Source organism: Coregonus clupeaformis, chromosome 21 (assembly GCF_020615455.1).
Source record: "Coregonus clupeaformis isolate EN_2021a chromosome 21, ASM2061545v1, whole genome shotgun sequence".
Taxonomy (NCBI): Eukaryota; Metazoa; Chordata; class Actinopteri; order Salmoniformes; family Salmonidae; genus Coregonus; species Coregonus clupeaformis.
Window position 1 is genome coordinate 19,948,540 of NC_059212.1, and position 18,402 is coordinate 19,966,941.

At 42.5% G+C, this 18,402-nt stretch overlaps 1 protein-coding gene across 1 annotated transcript; it reads right to left on the reverse strand.

The window, feature by feature from the left end:
• Positions 1-1,473: 1,473 nt before the first annotated feature.
• On the reverse strand, positions 1,474-18,136 carry LOC121534583 (artemin-like). Its single transcript, XM_041841163.1, has 4 exons — positions 17,893-18,136; positions 3,523-3,614; positions 3,113-3,311; positions 1,474-2,854 (listed from the first exon to the last, which is right to left on the reverse strand). The coding sequence occupies exons 1-4, from the start codon at positions 17,981-17,983 to the stop codon at positions 2,358-2,360; spliced, it is 879 nt and encodes a 292-aa protein (XP_041697097.1). The 5' UTR covers positions 17,984-18,136; the 3' UTR covers positions 1,474-2,357.
• Positions 18,137-18,402: the final 266 nt, after the last annotated feature.

An 18,402-nucleotide genomic window follows, 5' to 3' on the forward strand; every position in this document is an offset into this window, starting at 1 on the left:
GATAATAAAACACTAATGGTTGGCCCTGCATAAAACATTTGTCTTGGATTAAGTGTTTTTATCCTGACAAGGGGGTGGCTAAATTCCCATAGAATGATACCACAGAGAGCACGTCATCAAATGCTTTAGAAATTATGTGTATTTATTTGTGTGTCATAAGTTACAGTCATCATCTTCAATAACCTGTCATCATGGATTCTGAGTATATATATGGTATATACATTTATTTTGTCTTTTATATTCAGTGAAAATTGCCTAAATCTACCAGTACCTCAAAAATGTCAACTTTGACTGCATTTACACCTGACCCCTTAGTTCCAATATCTCTGCCTCAAAATGCCTGATCCGCACAAGGTAAAGTGCTTATTGTTCAGAAGTTTCTTTCTGAGTAGTAAGAGGTATTTTTGTTTGTTAAAACCGAAGCTTGACCAAAATGATGGAAATTATGCTTTTCTTGTGTACATGCCTGGCTTAAAGCTCTCTGGCCCAGAAATTCAGATTCTTACGAGGTAAAGTTTTCCTGGTCCAGTGGGGTCCCCCACAATTATCTGAGAGGGTCTACATCATCTAAAAATGGTTCTTAGTGGCGCTACAGACCACAACTGTAGCGGAACAAACCTGAATTGTAATATTTTCTGTATATTTGCATTGTTTAAAGCATAATAATTGTATGAAAAGTAACTATTAATGCATCCATTCCATAGTCAAAGTGTATATGTTTCAAAATCCACTCCATTTTATAAAGGAATTTCAGGATATGTGACCTAAATGTATCACTATTTCCATTATATCAATTTTCACCAGATTTGACCCCTTGAATATTGCCTTAAAAATCTACATTTCACGTGACATACGGCCTAACTAGCATGTGTGACAGCCTTTAACAAGCAAATTATCTTTCAAGTACTTTTTCCAGTTTGGCTGGTCTACTGCCATGGGTTCATTTACAATAGTCTTAGGGCTGGATTCAATCTGTATCGCAGAAGTATAGCGGAAGATTATAGCTCTATTGAAATTTAAAGTCAATGTACCCGTGTTTGCGGAGACTGCATTCACGGTAAACGCTGCATATGTCGGCTCATTCAGAAATTACCTAACATTTTTGTGCGGATCTTCCGCGATACTTCTGCGATACGGATTGAATCCAGCCCTTAATTTGCAACCTTCGCCTCTTTTTCAGCATTGATCTGAAAGATCATATGATGGTGTGATATACTGTAGGACTCCCAACTTGCAACCAAGCAGAGGTGAAGTCGCTCTGGATAAGAGCGTCTGCTAAATGACTAAAATGTAAATGTAAATGTGAAGTGAGGGTAAGGGGTGAATCTTAGAAATAATAAGGAATCCACTGTATATTTACAAATATTTTATTCCTACACAGAATAATGTAATTGTTGTACAAAAATAAAGGAAACCATTTCAATAATAATAATAATAATAATAATAATAATATTGACTGTAATTGCTCTGAAATACTGAAACAACAATGAAAAAACTAAACTAACCTTGTAACCTGGTTAGGTTTTCAGCCACAAGACTATTTCCTTCCTTTGTGTGAAATGAGACATACTGCAGGTTGAGTTCCTTGCCACTTGTTCTGATCTTTTTTATGTTTCAAACCCAAAATATCGAACACAATTCAAAGTCAAAGGATCCAGCAACACAAACCCCCGGGATATGTGACCATGACAATAAATATAAATCTACAGTTCATAAAAACGACCTCATATGAAACGACAATAAATAAATAACTTATCTGTAATAAATATGTTGACTATAATGCAGTAATGCAAAGAGATGCATGGCATCCATTTGGTAGAATTCAAGAGAACATTGAAAAATGCAATTATGGTACGGAAGATCCCTGTTTTGAGCTTGTCTACCTGTGGTCAAATGTAATGAGATATGGTCCTCTTTTAGACCTTTGAGTCAATATTTTAATCAGTACTCCAGGTCAGTTTTATACATATCCCAACTGCTGTGAATATTAAGATCCCACCATTTTGTGGTCACCATCTTGTTAAAAACAGATCCCAGAGACTCTCTTGCCATTCGGTCATGACAGTCTCTCATTGCAACCAAATCCACTTATCCTCAACAGAAAATTGACAACATGAAGAGGCGTGGCCTCACTGACACTACAGAATCATAGACACTACAGAATCTCCATCCTGCTTTGTTCTGGGGACCAGCCCTGCTGCATATGTTTTGGAGCGACTACTTCTGCTCTCCCAGAACCCAAAGGCTCTCCCTAGACCCAGCCTCAACGACGAGTCACCATCTGTATATTCTCAGGCAGGGGTGAGTGACAGCCAGTTGCCACCCTCCCCTATTCATCCTCCTCCAGGCTGGCTCCCTCAGCCCATACACATGCAGCTGGCTGCCGACAGCGACTGGATGGTCTGCCACGTGGTGTGGGCGTCCATAAAGGACACTGGCTCGTAGCGGTCAGGCCGGCAGCAGGGGTGGGCACTGACCCGTCGGGAGGTCCTCCGCGGCAGGGACCCGTTCTCCATCAGGGCCCATAGAGCCAGGTCGTAGTTGGTCCTGGACGACTGGCAGGAGCCCACGCAGAATTTGAAGAGGACGATCTCGTCCGAGTCGAAGCCCAGGCCCAAGTCCCGCACCCGCATCTCTCGTTTCTCCATCCTGCAGTCTGGGCTGCTCTGCTGGAGCCGCCTGACCTTTCCTTTGGCCTTTTTATCCCTCTCTTTCTCTTTCTTCTTCTTCTTCCTCTTCTTCTTTTTCTTGGGCGAGCCTTTTGGTTCGGCGTCTGAGGGGTCAGAGTTGCGGGGGGAACGTCCCACCCACTGGCCACTGGGGTGGTCGTCTGCTTCGTCCATCATAGAGGGGTCTGAGAGAGAGAGAGCGAGAGAGAGCAAGAGAGAGAGAGAGAGAGAGAGAGAGAGAGAGAGAGAGAGAGAGAGAGAGAGAGAGAGAGAGAGAGAACAGTGGCTTATACTCTATAATCGTGTTGCACACCCTTCTTTTACTCTTCCCTATTCATGGGGAACATCATGCTTGATTAACAAGTGCAAGGCTTAAATTTAAGGTACGGTTGAACATTTTGAAAATAAGAGATCTAAAAGGCACTTCCTGGTTCCACTCTTACCAGAGAAGCCATGCCAGGGGGAGTACGGGTCACTCTCCTCCTCTCGTTCCCCATCCACCTCAGGTAGAGTGTCTGGGAGCTGCCTCTCCCACATCCCTCCCACCAGTCCCACAGCCTGGACAGAGTCTGCCCCCAAACCAGTGCCCATATGGGCCCCCTCCACCAGGGGCAGCAGAGAGACCACCACCCACAGCACCACCTACAAAAGCGGACAATAGTTCATGGGAGATGGTCCACAGAGCAGAGAAACAACACAGCCAACAGTATGACAACTATAATAAGGAGGATGATGATGAGATGATATTGATAGGTGATGATAATAGTTGTAGATGATGATGATGGTGATTACGAAGATGATGATCATGATGGTGAAGATAATAAGTCACCAGTAAGCAGAATGAGTCACTCACCTTCCAGTTACTCAGGTGGTAAGGGGCGCCTGCTGACGGCATGGTGGTAACCCCCGGTCTGTCCCTCCTCCTTGTCCTCCATCTTGGTCCACCTGGAGGGAAAGCAGAACAAGGTCTCGCTCTGTCAATTGTCCCGATCTCAAGATCACACTCTGAAAAGAATAACATAAACTAACTGCACAACATGATGTGGCCTGCGATAACGTATCCATATTCGCCAATACTGTACAAAAACACCCTTTCAACCCTTAAACAACCCGACGTGTCACATCAATCACGTCCTCAATGAGAAGGATATGTTATTGTTACTGAGGTAAAAAGGCTAGTGTTTGCTGCTGGGTAGTGCGGCTAGTGTCGGCTTGTCTGTACATACAGCCACACAACAGCTCCTGTCCAGCGACAAAGGCTACCTTCAGTCAGATACCTGTCAAAGGCATTCTTTATTTAGGAGGAGGTAGGGCTGGTTCTGTAGAAGGGGCACCGGGGGAAACCACAGAGATGAGGAGGTGGTGATAAGGGGTGCGAGCGTCGCAAATGTTTATATACGAGGTGTACAGTGTGGCCGGTTAGCTGTATGTCAGTGGTAGCACCACACGCCTCACCCAAGGGCTGTTACTGTCAAGAACCCTAAAAGGCTCAAACACAAATTCAGAACATCCGCTAAAGGTCCCTGTTTCGATCACCGGTTTCGGCAAGAAATTTGAGATATAATGGTAAAGGTAAACAAACAAGTAAATAGCACTAATAGAGCACATCAGATTCACGGATAGTCTAGCGATTAAGAGCGTTGGACCAGTAGCTGAAAGGTTGCTGGTTCAAATCCTAGAGCTGACTTGGTGAAAAATTGGTCAATGTGCCCTTGAGCAAGGCACTTAACCCTAATTTCTCTTGTAAGTCGCTCTGGATAAGAGTATCTGCTGAATGACTATAATGTTGAAAACCAATGGGTGTTTGCTCCACTTAATTTGTTAAAACAGTCAAGCACCTGCTGCTAGAACAGCAGAGATTAAATGAATCAATTGAGCTCAGAAACGCAACAGAAACCAATGATTCCATCTCTCTCGCCAAAGAGATTAGTTGCCACTTATTAGTCATGGACTCATCCAGGAATAACAGAACTAAAATCACACATAATTGCGCCAGAGATTAGGCATGGATTCAGCACTACTCTCATTGAACAGCTGGGGGCTTATCTGGTCCCATCCTGCTACTGGTCCTGTCTCAGCTCTCCATACACATCCCAGCTGAAGTGCCATGTAAGTAACACCTTAGGAAACGTTCATATGTGGAGGGATTGACTAGAAACAACTCCAGTTCTCAAGAGAATTTGATCTCTTCTAGAAATGTTAAAGCTCATACGATGAACGCAGTCAAACTTGGTTGGTTTCGACATCAACAGATGTTATGGCGAAATGAAATTCAGCTCATGAAGACCAAAAACATTGACACAACATACGGTGATGGTACAGCAAATTCTGTAAAAACGAGCATAGTCCTATATTAGATACATAAACAGTCATCTATCATCCACCAGATAGACGCGATAGCCTAGTAGCTGAACTAGAGCGGGACGTGAAGGTCCATGGTCAGGTATGTAAACTCTGCTGCTCTTGAATGTTTCTAAATACAACCCTCAGGGTACGTCCCCAGTGACACCCTATTCCCTTTATAGTGCACTACTTTAGGCCAGGGCCCATAGGACTGGTCAAAAGAAGTGCACTATGTAGGGAATAGGGTGCCATTTGGGACGCATCCTTAGTCTAAATTCCTAGACAATCATTGTGATGCTATCTTTACTCAGGATGATGGAGGACTGAGAAGATTACAGTACAAAGGTTACGATAGGGTCTGTGTATGCATCTCCGACATGCTGCAGATTACAGAAGCTTGACTATATCAATATAGTTACTGAGAAATAATACGTCAAATCAGGCCCAGGGAGAAAGCAGACATCAATCTCTTACACAATAGAACCTGAAAAGCAGAGATAAATGTGTGTGTTTGTGTGTGTGTGTGTGTGTGAGTGCGTGTGTGTGTGTACACCTGCATGTGTGTGTGCGGAGCAGAGAGACTGAGAGAGACTGCAATCCAAAACCAGGCAGCAAAGTCGCCAACTCCCTCTCACCTAACCTGATTTAAAAGCTGGCCATTAAGAGAGAGAGAGGCTAAAGGGGGTTTTCAACAGATCCCCTCTCGGTCCCTTGAGAGGCCTTGTTCTGTGTCCTTAATGCCACAGCTGGGAGCGTTTAGCCTCTTTTAGCCCTGTACGCTGGGTGTCTGTGGGCCTGTCTGCACGGCTCACTTCACCCCACCACTCTGGAGCTGTTTACCGTCCAATGCCTCCAGCCCCTCAGGGTAGAAGGTGGAGGTGGGCTGCTGAGTCCTGAAGACCTCCAGAGCTTTGGAGCCTGTGCTCATGGTGTGTGTGTGAGGGCGGGAGAGTTGTGTGTGCGTGTATGTGTGTTTGATGTGTCTCATTGTTCTGACTGAAGGGCTTTGGTATGGTCAGCAGCCTGTTCATCTGCAAAACTGCAATAGGAGAGTCGATTGGTTGTCACCTTATATTTGTTTTGTTGGTACATTGCCCACCTATTACTTATACAGTACATTGAATTGTACATTTGTTCTGAGTAAGGTTAAGTTTGCACTGATATAGGGAGAATAATGTAAGCTCTCCTTATTAAAAACAGTTATATTAAACAATTAATAATTACATATTAATTGATATTTGTTCAGGGCTTGCACCCAAAACTAATATATGGACAAATGACATTGGTTGAACATAAACGTGTTTCACATTATCATCACCGAGTTGGGTAGCTAGCTATACGGTAACAGAGGCTTCAGAAAGGATCCACACTATTCCAGGTTTTGTTGTGTTACAGCCTGAATTTAAAATGGATTACATTTAGATTTGTTGTCACTGGCCTACACACAATACCCCATAATGAATAGCTGAAATGTCTTAAGTATTCAACCCCTTTCTTATGGCAAGCCTAAATAAGTTCAGGAGTACAGATTTGCTTAACAAATCACATAATAAGTTGCATGGACTCGCTCTGTGTGCAATAATAGCTTTTAAAATATTTTTTGAATGACTACCTCATCTCTGTACCCCACACATACAATTATCTGTAAGGTCCCTCAGTCCAGCAGTGAATTTTAAACACAGATTCAACCACAAAGACCAGGGAGGTTTTCCAATGCCTCACAAAGAAGGGCACCTATTAGTAGATTTTTTTTTTTTTAAGCGGACATTGAATATCCCTTTGAGCATGGTGAAGTTATTAATTACACTTTGGATGGTTTATCAATACACCCAGTCACTACAAAGATACAGGTGTACTTCCTAACTCAGTTGCCGGAGAGGAAGGAAACCGCTCAGGGATTTCACCATGAGGCCAATGGTAACAGTTACAGAGTTTAATGGCTGTGATAGGAGAAAACTGAGGATGGATCAACAGCATTGTAGTTACTCCACAATACTAACCTAATTGAAAGAGTGAAAATAAGGACGCTTGTACAGAATACAAAATCTTCCAAAACATGCATCCTGTTTGCAATAAGGCACTAAAGTAATGCTGCAAATAATGTGGCAAAGTAATGTCCTGAACACAAGTGTTATGTTTGGCGCAAATCATAGTGGTGGCTGCATCATGTTATAGGTATGCTTGTAATCGTTAAGGACTGGGGTGTTTTTCAGGATAAAAAACAAACTTTCCAACAGACACTGGGAGAAGAATCCACCTTTCAGCAGGACAAAAACCTAAAATACATGGCCAAATATACACTGGAGTTGCTTACCAAGATGACATTGAATGTTCCTGAGTGGCGTAGTCACAGTTTTGACTTACAGTACCAGTCAAAAGTTTGGACACACCTACTCATTCAAGGGTTTTTCTTTATTTTTGCTATTTTCTACATTGTAGAATAATAGTGAAGACATCAAAATAATAAAATAACACATATGGAATCATGTAGTAACCAAGAAAGTGTTAAACAAATCAAAATATATTTTATATTTCAGATTCTTCAAAGTAGCCACCCTTTGCCTTGATGACAGCTTTGCACACCCTTGGCATTCTCTCAACCAGCTTCATGAGGTAGTCACCTGGAATGCATTTCAATTAACAGGTGTGCCTTGTTAAAACTTAAATTGTGGATTTTTTTTCCTTCTTAATGTATTTGAGCCAATCAGTTGTGTTGTGACAAGGTAGGAGTGGTATACAGAATATAGACCTAGTTGGTAAAAGTCCATATTATGTCAAGAAGAGCGCAAATAAGCAAAGAGAAACGACATTCCATCATTAGTTTAAGACATGAAGGTCAGTCAATCCGGAAAATGTCTTGAAGTGCAGTCGCAAAAACCATCAAGCGCTATGATGAAACTGGCTCTCATGAGGACTGCTGCAGAGGATAAGTTCATTAGAGTTAACAGCACCTCAGATTGCAGCCCAAATAAATGCTTCACAGAGTTCAAGTAACAGACACAACTGTTCAGAGGAGACTGCATGAATCAGGCCTTCATGGTCGAATTGCTGCAAAGAAACCACTACTAAAGGACACCAATAATAATAAGAGAATTGCTTGGGCCAAGAAACACGAGCAATGGACATTAGACCAGTGGAAATCTGTCCTTTGGTTTGATGAGTCCAAATTGGAGATTTTTGGTTCCAACCGCCGTGTCTTTGTGAGACACAGAGTAGGTGAACGGATGATCTCCGCATGTGTGGTTCCCACCGTGAAGCATGGAGGTGTGATGGTGTGGGGGTGCTTTGCTGGTGACACTGTCTGTGATTTATTTAGAATTCAAAGCATACTTAACCAGCATGGCTATCACAGCATTCTGCAGCGATACGCCATCCCATCTGGTTTGGGCTCATTTGTTTTTCAACAGGACAATGACCCAACACACCTCCAGGCTGTGTAAGGGCTATTTGACCAAGAAGGAGAGTGATGGAGTGCTGCATCAGATGACCTGGCCTCCACAATCACCTGACCTCAACCCAATTGAGATGGTTTGGGATGAGTCGGACCGCAGTGTGAAGGAAAAGCAGCCAACAAATCCTCAGCATATGTGGGAACTCCTTCAAGACTGTTGGAAAAGCATTCCTCATGAAGCTGGTTGAGAGAATGCCAAGAGTGTGCAAAGCTGTCATCAAGGCAAAGGGTGGCTACTTTGAAGAATCTCAAATATAAAATATAATTTGATTTGTTTAACGCTTTTTTGGTTACTACATGATTCCATGTGTTATTTCATAGTTTTGATGTCTTCACTATTATTCTACAATGTAGAAAATAGTAAAAATAAAGACAACCCCTTGAATGAGTAGGTGTGTCCAAACTTTTGACTGGTACTGTACATCTACTTGAACATCTATGTCAAGACCTGAAAATGGTTGTCTAGCAATGATCAACAACCAGTTTGACAGAGCTGAAAAGAATAGTTGTCAAATGTTGCACAATCCAGGTGTGGAAAGCTCATAGAGACTTACCCAGAAAGACTCACAGCTGTAATCGCTGCCAAAGGTACTTCTACAAGGTATTGACTCAGGGGTGTGAATACTTATATAAATGAGATATTTCTGTATTTCATTTTCAATAAATTTGCAAAAAAATCTAAAAACATGTTTTCACTTTGTCATTATGGGGTATTGTGTGTAGATGGGTGAGATTTTATTTTATTTTAATACCTTTTGAATTCAGGCTATAACAACAAAATGTGGAATAAGTCAAGCGGTATGAATACTTTCTGAAGGCACTGTACATCATTCTGTATTATCCCTCTGTGAAAGCTCTCATAGAAGTGTAGAGCAAGCTAGGCTGGCTTCTGTGTTCTGTCTCACTTTAAAGGGGAAGTTCGGGATTTTACAAATTAAAGTTGAACTCCAGTCTCCTTTCACCTCATTTATCACTTCATTTACTTAACAAAAGGCATATCTCAATAAGTGGTCCAGGTATCCTCATGGCATCGCACAAGTGTGTGTGTGTGGGGGGGTGGGGGGTGGGGGGGCTTTCTTATTTTGTTCTCTATTGCTCCTCTATTGTTCCCGCAAGCAAGGGAACAATTACTGTACATTACTGTATTTTTATGTGAGATGTTGTTTTTCAACAGGAAAATATAGAAAAAGTGTTAGATGGTTCCTTACTCTGAAAGTAGTCTGTGGGCCAGGAGAAATTAGCTAACGCTGGCTAAAGTTTAGGTTTGTCGTGGCTGCAAGAAAATTGAACCATGGATTACAGTTTCTCCTGGCCGATAAACTACTTACAAGGTGAGGAACCATCTAACATCAAGTTGTAAAATCTTGAACTTCCCCTTTAACAGCCCACATCCCATCTCTCCAGAAGAGAACCCTCTCCTATAATGATTCCCCATTTGAGGTGTTCTATCCGCCAGCTCTACCCGTCACAGACAGAGCCCTGCCGCATGGGGGTAGAGAAAGGACCTCACTAAACTACTGCCGCAATAAAAGACACCTGGGGAGAAAGAGGAGAAGAGGAGATGCAGAGTACTAGCCACCGCCGCTGGGTCCTTGCCTGATCATTACCAGACACACTTTTATATGGGGGGTACACAAACTCCCATAACACCTACGATTATATACTGTCCACGGCAAACGTGTTCCCTATTCCTTCTGGTTCCTGTGCAAACCTGTTCTGATATGTACAGTTCACGTCCAGTCAGAACAGACTATTTGTATGTCTGGCGGTTTGCTACATGTTTGTTTGCTTTTCAGTTTTTAGACTGTGCTGGTAGCAAACCCACAAACTCCACACAGTCTTGTACTTGTATGTCTTTACGTGTTAAAGTGTCGGGTTTGGGTTCGATTCCCCCCTACTACTCTGACCACACTGATTGCACTGCTGCGCCAGATGTGCCCTTCTAACTGCTGCTAGACTAGACTACAGTCAGCAGCGACAGAACCAGAGGGTCTGAATACGCTGCATAATCCCCTAATCCCTTCCAGGCTGGAGAGGAGAAGAGGTAATTGCTCGTTAGTGCCAGTTTCCACTCTTTAGCCGAGCTGTCACCGGTGGAAAACCCACAGAACGCTGCCAAAATGAGAAACAGATAGCTGGAGATGTTTGCGGCTCGGATAACCCTAGTCAGAAACGGCAATCAGAAGGTGTGGACACTTCCCTGGGCAGGCTATCCCTGAAGGAGATGCTAGCTAGAGTATCTGGATGGATGATGTCAGTGGGTTTCTTGCACTGAAGAGTTGCTTGAGAGTCTTCTACTGAAGACTGGGACAGTCTTGGGGGTTGTTTCTCAGGTGTATCACAAAAAGATACTGATACACAATAGAATAGCCATTACAGATCAAAGACAGACTAATAAAATAGTACTAATCTGTGCTTCCGATCATACTAAGAGATCATACAAACGTGCTTAGTCAAGCTGAACAAGCCCAGCCTGGTCCAAGATCTGTTTGCGCTGTCTTGCCAACTCCTATGGTCAGTGTCATGCCACATTCATTGTCATGCTAGGCATTGACAAGACAGCACAAGCAGATCTGGGATTAGGATATACCAGTGCAGGGTCATTGTTAAGATGAGAGATCGAGGGCCAATATCAGTGTTTAGCTCATAGTTGCTCTGGATAGGAGAGAGGAAGCGGTACAATTGAACCTCAATCAGTCCTTAAGGGTAGACAGAGTAAGCTGGGTGCAATCAGTGGTGCTGGTCGGAACCAAACAAAGTGGTTGCTTGGTGATAAAACTTTAACCTAAGGGCCGAATCCTAACTTGAGATATGTGCACTTAACTTGGACTTTCTCATAAATCATGCATTGATGTCAATGGAAGATCTGTGCAAAAACCTGGGTTCCGCACACAGATCTCAAGATAGAATTCAGGTCTAAGTGAGCAGTGATTTACCTCCATGGCCCCAAGGTTAGCATCTTCTCTTTAACACCGTGGAGGAGAGCTCTAGAAAGGTCCAGAGAAACCCAGGTAATGTTGTTTTTACTGGGAAACCAAGTGTTTGAAGTAGCATGGGCGGATTAGTACCCTCAACCTCAGGCCTAAACCCCTGGCCCTCTCATAGATGCTGTGGAGAGGGAAATCAGACTCTCCAGCCTCTAATTATAGGGAACAGGGTCCAGGGGTGGGAGTTAGAATGTATCCTCCAGAAGGACATTAGCCCCACCCCTAACCTTAACCTCAATGGGACTAAGCCACGCCCACTGTTCTGATTGGTTCTTTGGTCAGTTTGCTTGGCTCTATAGAGTACCACAGTATGAGTCTTAATACCCATAAAACCTAGTGGTCAAACAGGGAAATTGTTCCAATCATTTTTCCACCATTCATATTTCATATTCATAGGGGATTTTAGAAACACTTAAAATAAGGGCTTTGTTTTGTGTAGGCTTACCCTGGCATGACGTTTTGATAACCGTGTAAATCTCTCTCTGTATTTACCCCCCAAAAATGAAATGCTAATTAGCTGCTAGTGTGGCTATCATACAGAACTACAAATGCCTTGATGATCTGGACAAGACTGCCGAATCGAGGCAAAGGTAAGAATCTCTGGATGAACTATCTAATGTTAACTACATTTAGTAATGAATAAATTGGCTAAATTTACTTAAATATACAATTCTGTGAACTCTCTTGGGCAAGTTTTAAATTTACACAATACCTGTTAGCAAAGGTGTCAGCTAAAGATGAGGTGCAGCAGCTTGCAGGGATTTGTAGTCTTGCATGTTGTCCTACTTTAATGCTAATTAGCATTTTCGAATCTGACTATATTGACAAAAGTAATGTGGTCCGAGAGAGATTTACACAGTTATCAAAACGTCACGCCAGGGTAAGCCTACACAAAACACAGCCCTTATTTTAAGTGTTTCTAAAATCCCCTATGGGAGAAATTAATGGTGGAAAAACGATTGGAACCATTTCCCTGTTGGGTATTATGACACCTCCACTGTGGGGCTCTATTCTAACTGAAAGAAATTTACTATTGTGGGGGTTTTCCATGTGAAAAGCAATGTCTGCCTTTCTTTCTACTAAGTCGGCCACTGGGCCATTGGAAAGTTCAATTGATTTGAACTTTGTGCTTTGTGTGAATGGAAACAACTGTCTTTACAGACAGTTTTCTGGAGATATCTCATCGCAACCAATTATGGCCTACAACTTCATTTGAGCAAGACACTGCATGTAACGGTTCTGCCTTTGTTTCTTGCTAGCACACTTCCTTGTCCCTATAAGATCCCACATTCCAAGCTGATTAATGCAGTTTAAGAGGGAGTCACAGAAAAAGAACACTTGGGTGAACCTCACCTTAAATGGGAACACATTAAGTTGTGTTATGGCAGCGATATTTCAGATGACAGGTTTTGTGAGCGCTACAATCTGCTGGAGTCACATCAGCAGGCAAGAGTGGGAGAGTGAGAACTGGAGAGAGAGAAAGGGAGAGAGAGAAAGGAGGAAAATATTGGAGACAATATATAGAGAGAAAACTGAAAAGCAAAAACATAATTGTCCTCAATATGTCGTCTTCTCTTTTTAAATTACACACACACACATTTGTTTTACTATCCTTGTGGGGACCAAACAATTGATTCTCATTCAAAATCATATTTTCCCTTAACCTAACCCTGACCTTAACCTTAACCCTAACCCTAACCCTAAACCTAAACCCTAACCTCAAAACCCTAACCCTAATTCTAACCCCAACCCTAAACCTGGTGACCGGCGAAATGTCCCTAATTGTCCTTGTTTTACTATCCTTGTGAGGACTTCCCCCCCACACACACAACCTAACCCCCCAACCCTACCCGACCAAACCTCTTCTCCTCAACATCCCATGTCTCATTTCTTCTAATTAAGTTCAGTGTGGTCTAGACCCAGGGAAAGCTGGCCATTAGTGCGTCTGGATGAACAAATGCCCTGCAAAGCGTTTCCGTGTCGCCCGCTTGTCTTGAGCCCCAGACGGGCTCTAGTAATGACCTGCTGGCCCGGTAGTTCAAAGCAGCCCATGACACCATGATGAATGAAGCTGACCTGGCAATTTCGGAAGAATACAGCTTATTGTATCAAAAAAGTGCTCGCAGCCACAAACACTGCAGTGCAAACACTGCTAGTTAACATTCTTCTGAATTCAAGAGCAAATTTGTGAGAGTGAGATCTTGCGATAAAAACAGGAGTTTTGCTCCGTGTTTCATCAGTGTTTTGAACTGTGGTAACTATCGCTTTGTTCTAAATTGAAGACTGTTTGAAGAGCCAAAGTGCTCGACAACAAATCAGCAACAGACATTAAGTGCAATAACACAGGTATAATACGGGTATACTTAGCAGTATGTCTCAACTGCAAGAAAGTAACACAAAAATGGCGAGCGTTGAAAAAAAATTGAAATTCCTTTTGGTCAAATCATGCCCCCTTCACTTTACCCCAGAAGACGTATTGTAGCTCAGTGAGTTCGTTAAACAATTCCAGATTGAGGTAGGTTGCCCTGTGGCACTCCAGGTTGCATAACCAATCTCTCTCATTACTTACACACTCTCACAGACAAGGCAAGCCATTCTACATAGAAATCTATTACAGTGGATTTATAGAGTATAGACCTTACAGAAATTCTGAATTCAAAATTGATTATATGTATTATTTTTCTCACCCATCTACACATAATACCTCATAATGACAAAGTGAAAACATGTTTTTAGAAATGTTTGCAAATGTATTGAAAATGAAATACACTATATACAAATTAGTGGATTCGGTTATTTCAGCCACACCCGTTGCTGACAGGTAAAATAAAATCGAGCACACAGCCATACAATCTCCATAGACCAAACATTGGCAGTAGAATGGCCTTACTGAAGAGTTCAGTGACTTTCAACGTGGCGCCGTCATAGGATGCCACCTTTCCAACAAGTCAGTTTGTCAGATTTATGCCCTGCTAGAGCTGCCCCGGTCAACTGTAAGTTATGTTATTGTGAAGTGAAAATGTCTAGGAGCAATAACGACTCAGCCGCGAAGTGGTAGGCCACATAAGCTCACAAAACGGGTCCGCTGAGTGCTGAAGCGCGTAAAAATCGTCTGTCCTCGGTTGTAACACTCACTACCGAGTTCCAAACTGCCTCTGGAAGCAACGTCAGCACAAGAACTGTTCGTTGGCAGCTTCATGAAATGGGTTTCCATGGCCAAGCAGCCACACACAAGCCTAATGTCACCATGCGCAATACCAAGCGTCGGCTGGAGTGGTGTAAAGCTCGACGCCATTGGACTCTGGAGCAGTGGAAACGCGTTCTCTGGAGTGATGAATTACATTTCACCATCTGGCAGTCTTACGGACGAATCTGGGTTTGGCGGATGCCAGGAGAACGCTACCTGCTCCAACCGAATCTGGGTTTGGTGGATGCCAGGAGAACGCTACCTGCCCCAATGCATAGTGCCAACTGTAACGTTTGGTGGAGGGGGAATAATGGTCTGGGGTTGTTTTTCATGGCCAGGCCCCTTAGTTCCAGTGAAGGGAAATCTTTACGCTACAGCATACAATGACATTCTAGACGATTCTGTGCTTCCAACTTAGTGGTAACCGTTTAACGATTACAAGCATACCCATAGTATGACGCAGCCACCACTATGCTTGAAAATATGGAGAGTGGTTACATTACTCAGTAATGTGTCGTATTAGATTTGCCCCAAACATAACACTTTGTATTCAGGACAAAAAGTTAATTGCTTTGCCACATTTTTTGCAGTATTACTTTAGTGCCATGTTGCAAACAGGATGCATGTTTTGGAATATTTGTATTCTGTATAAGCTTCGTTCTTTTCACTCTGTCAATTAGGTTACTATTGTGGAGTAACTACAATGTTGTTGATCCATCCTCAGTTTTCTCCAATCACAGCCATTAAACTGTAACTGTTTTTAAAATCACCATTGGCCTCATGGTGAAATCCCTCATGGTTTCCTTCCTCTCCGGCAACTGAGGAAGGACGTCTGTATCTTTGTAGTGACTGGGTGTATTGATACACCATCCAAAGTGTAATTATTAACTTCACCATGCTCAAAGGGATATTTTTTGGGAAAACCTCCCTGGTCTTTGTGGTTGAATCTGTGTTGGAAATTCATTGCTTGACTGAGGGACCTTACAGATAATTGTATGTGTGGGGTATAGAGATTAGGTAGTCATTCAAAAATCATGTTAAACACTATTATTGCACACAGAGTGAGTCCATTCAACTTGTTATGTGACTTGTTAAGGACATTTTTACTCCTGAACTTATTTAGGCGTGCCATAACAAAGGGGTTGAATACGTTTGACTCAAGACATTTGAGCTTTTCATTTTTAATTAATTTGAGAAAAAAATTTGAAAAACATAATTCCACTTTGACATTATGGGATATTGTGTGTAGGCCAGTGACCAAGAAATCTCAATTTAATACAACAAAATGTGGAAAAAGTAAATGGGTGTGAATACTTTCTGAAGGCACTGCACATTTTCAAATGATCTAATACTTGCTTACCACTAGGGGGAGGGAGTAGAACTTTAATAACACTTGAGCTTAGTTACTTGCAGGAAATAAGAAATATAAAACATGTTGATGCATTTAACGTTGTCATGGAACCAACTGCCTATCAGAGTCAATACAGATGGATGTTAACATGCAACAATGGAAGAGAAGAGAAGATGAAATGAGAGCATATAGTGAAATACACCTCCAAACCAAACAGCACCATCTCATTCCCATAAAGTACAAGCTTGTTTACACAGACCATGCAGGCCACACAGAGGGTGGTTGTAGTAAAAGGGAAAAAGAGTGTCCAGTTGATCTGATCCCTAACCGGCCTGCAGACCTCCATGACCTTTGACCCGGGAAAGTGGAACCAGTGAAAGGACCACGGGAGAACGTGAGATACCTCAGGTACCACAGATCTCATGCTCTCTCTCAAACACACACACACACACACACACACACACACACAAAGTGAGTCAACTCACACACATAATACTACCTGGGAGTGAAATAGCAAAGTAAATGGACAGTCCTAAATCAACTCAATCGAGCTATTTAGTGTCTCACTTCACACATGCACGCACAAACATTGTTTGCGTGTAAAAGCAGAGACCTTCCTATTGGAGGTTGGACAATATCATCTTTGTGCTCTTTTTGCTGATTCCTGGTTTGCTTTCTGCAACCCGTATCAATACTGGTGGATTGACATTGCCCGTGTTTCATTCTGTGGGGCCTTGATTTCCCTACAGACTACAGAGTAGCTAACAGTGTGAGCCACCTTGAGTTTGAAATTCGGCTTCAAACTCATACAATTTGCCCCAGTTCCCTGACCTCCCCAATCTACACTGTGCTGCTGGGATGCTGGATGTCCAGTAAGTGCCTGACGAAACACTGAGACTAAAGCTGCCACTGCATCAGCCTTCCCATTAGAGGTGAGTATAAAGTCAACTAAAAAAACAGACTAATAGGTAGCATAGCGGTTAGAGCGTTGGGCCAGTAACTGAAAGGTCACTGGATTGAATCCCTGAGCTGACAATGTGAAAAATCTGGCGATGTGGCCTTGAGCAAGCACTTAATCCTAATTGCTTCTGTAAATCGCTCCGGATAAGAGTGTCTACTAAATGACTAAAAATTTCTCTAGCACCTGGGAGTCAATGGACATCAGGAGAAATGGACACGCCGGTGTGAGTGAGGTAGTATGCATGCTTTGAGGGGGGTACACGCTGAACATTAGCACGTGTGTGAACAACGCTTTGATATTCTGATTGCAGCCCACCCTTTGAAAGGGTCACACACTGAGACTTCCTGGCTGCCACTGTTTCCTCAGAGTAAGAGATTACCAGGGAATTGGCACAAGAACAGGTCAAGGATAACCTATATTGTAGGGGCAGGTTCAATTTACACACAGAATACGCTTTTTAGAACTGATTTGAATCAGAAAGGTTAAAAAGGCTGTATTATTAATATAAAGATAGTGCTCAATCAGTTTACAGAGCCACAATCAGTTTGAGGCATAACAGATAAACATTTATGACAAAAATACTCCCAATAGGTCTGCATAAAAAATCTGGTGACTCAACAAGTCAGGCCAGAACAGGTGGCAGGTGTGAGCAAAGAGAGTTTTATATGACAAAAGCAGCTGATGTGAAAAGAAAGCCTTTGACATCAAACCAGCCATTTAATTGTTGGCATAGCAAACATTAAGAGAAGGGTAATGACTAATGACAGGTAAGGACTGTGGCTTTCATAGCAGCCATGTACCATTACGCGTAAGTAAACGAATAGGAATTGAAACAATATAACAGTTTTAAATGAATTACATACCTCATGTAGTCTAAATTCATTATTTCCTACTCAAAGAAATATATATTTTTTGTAGAATTCAAATGAAAATTGTGCGTTACCGACTATCCCATGCGTATTAGTCCAGTCTGAGCGCACGCCGGAGTGGTCAGACCCTTTTCCCCAGCGTGATCCTGGTCGGCTGTGGAGCATGTCTTGGCGGTGAAAATCCACACAATGATGTCCTTTAAATGCACATAATTCTCAAGCGTCCAACTTTTCAGGTTATCTCCTTTGCCTGAAGTGAAAAAAAAAAACGATTCAAAGGCTTTGGTTTCAGGAGAGCGCGAAAGGCGCCTCCCTTAATGCGGCCAAGCCTTTCTCTTCTCCTCTCCCCCAAATCCTTTCAGTTTCACCCTGCATAGGAACAGAATGTGTAAATATCATTCTAATTTCATAAAAAGTTAAATAGTACACATAAATACGCATATCACCAAAATATGTATGCTGCACACTGTCACTACAAAGGGGAAATGTGAAATTAAAGGTTGTGCAAGTACATTTTAGCTGGCTTAAATCTCGTGGGAACATTCCGTTAATTATTTCATGTTGGGCACATCTGTAGAAATGTC

Bases quoted from the DNA above. Each gene is read 5' to 3' on its own strand.
- LOC121534583 (XM_041841163.1), bottom strand. From the start codon at position 17,983: ATGCTCCACAGCCGACCAGGATCACGCTGGGGAAAAGGGTCTGACCAC. The intron at 3,615-17,892 runs GTAACGCACAAT...CTTTCCCTCCAG, and splicing joins TAATACGCATGGGATAGTCG to GTGGACCAAGATGGAGGACA. The intron at 2,855-3,112 runs GTAAGAGTGGAA...TCTCTCTCTCAG, and splicing joins CCCCTGGCATGGCTTCTCTG to ACCCCTCTATGATGGACGAA.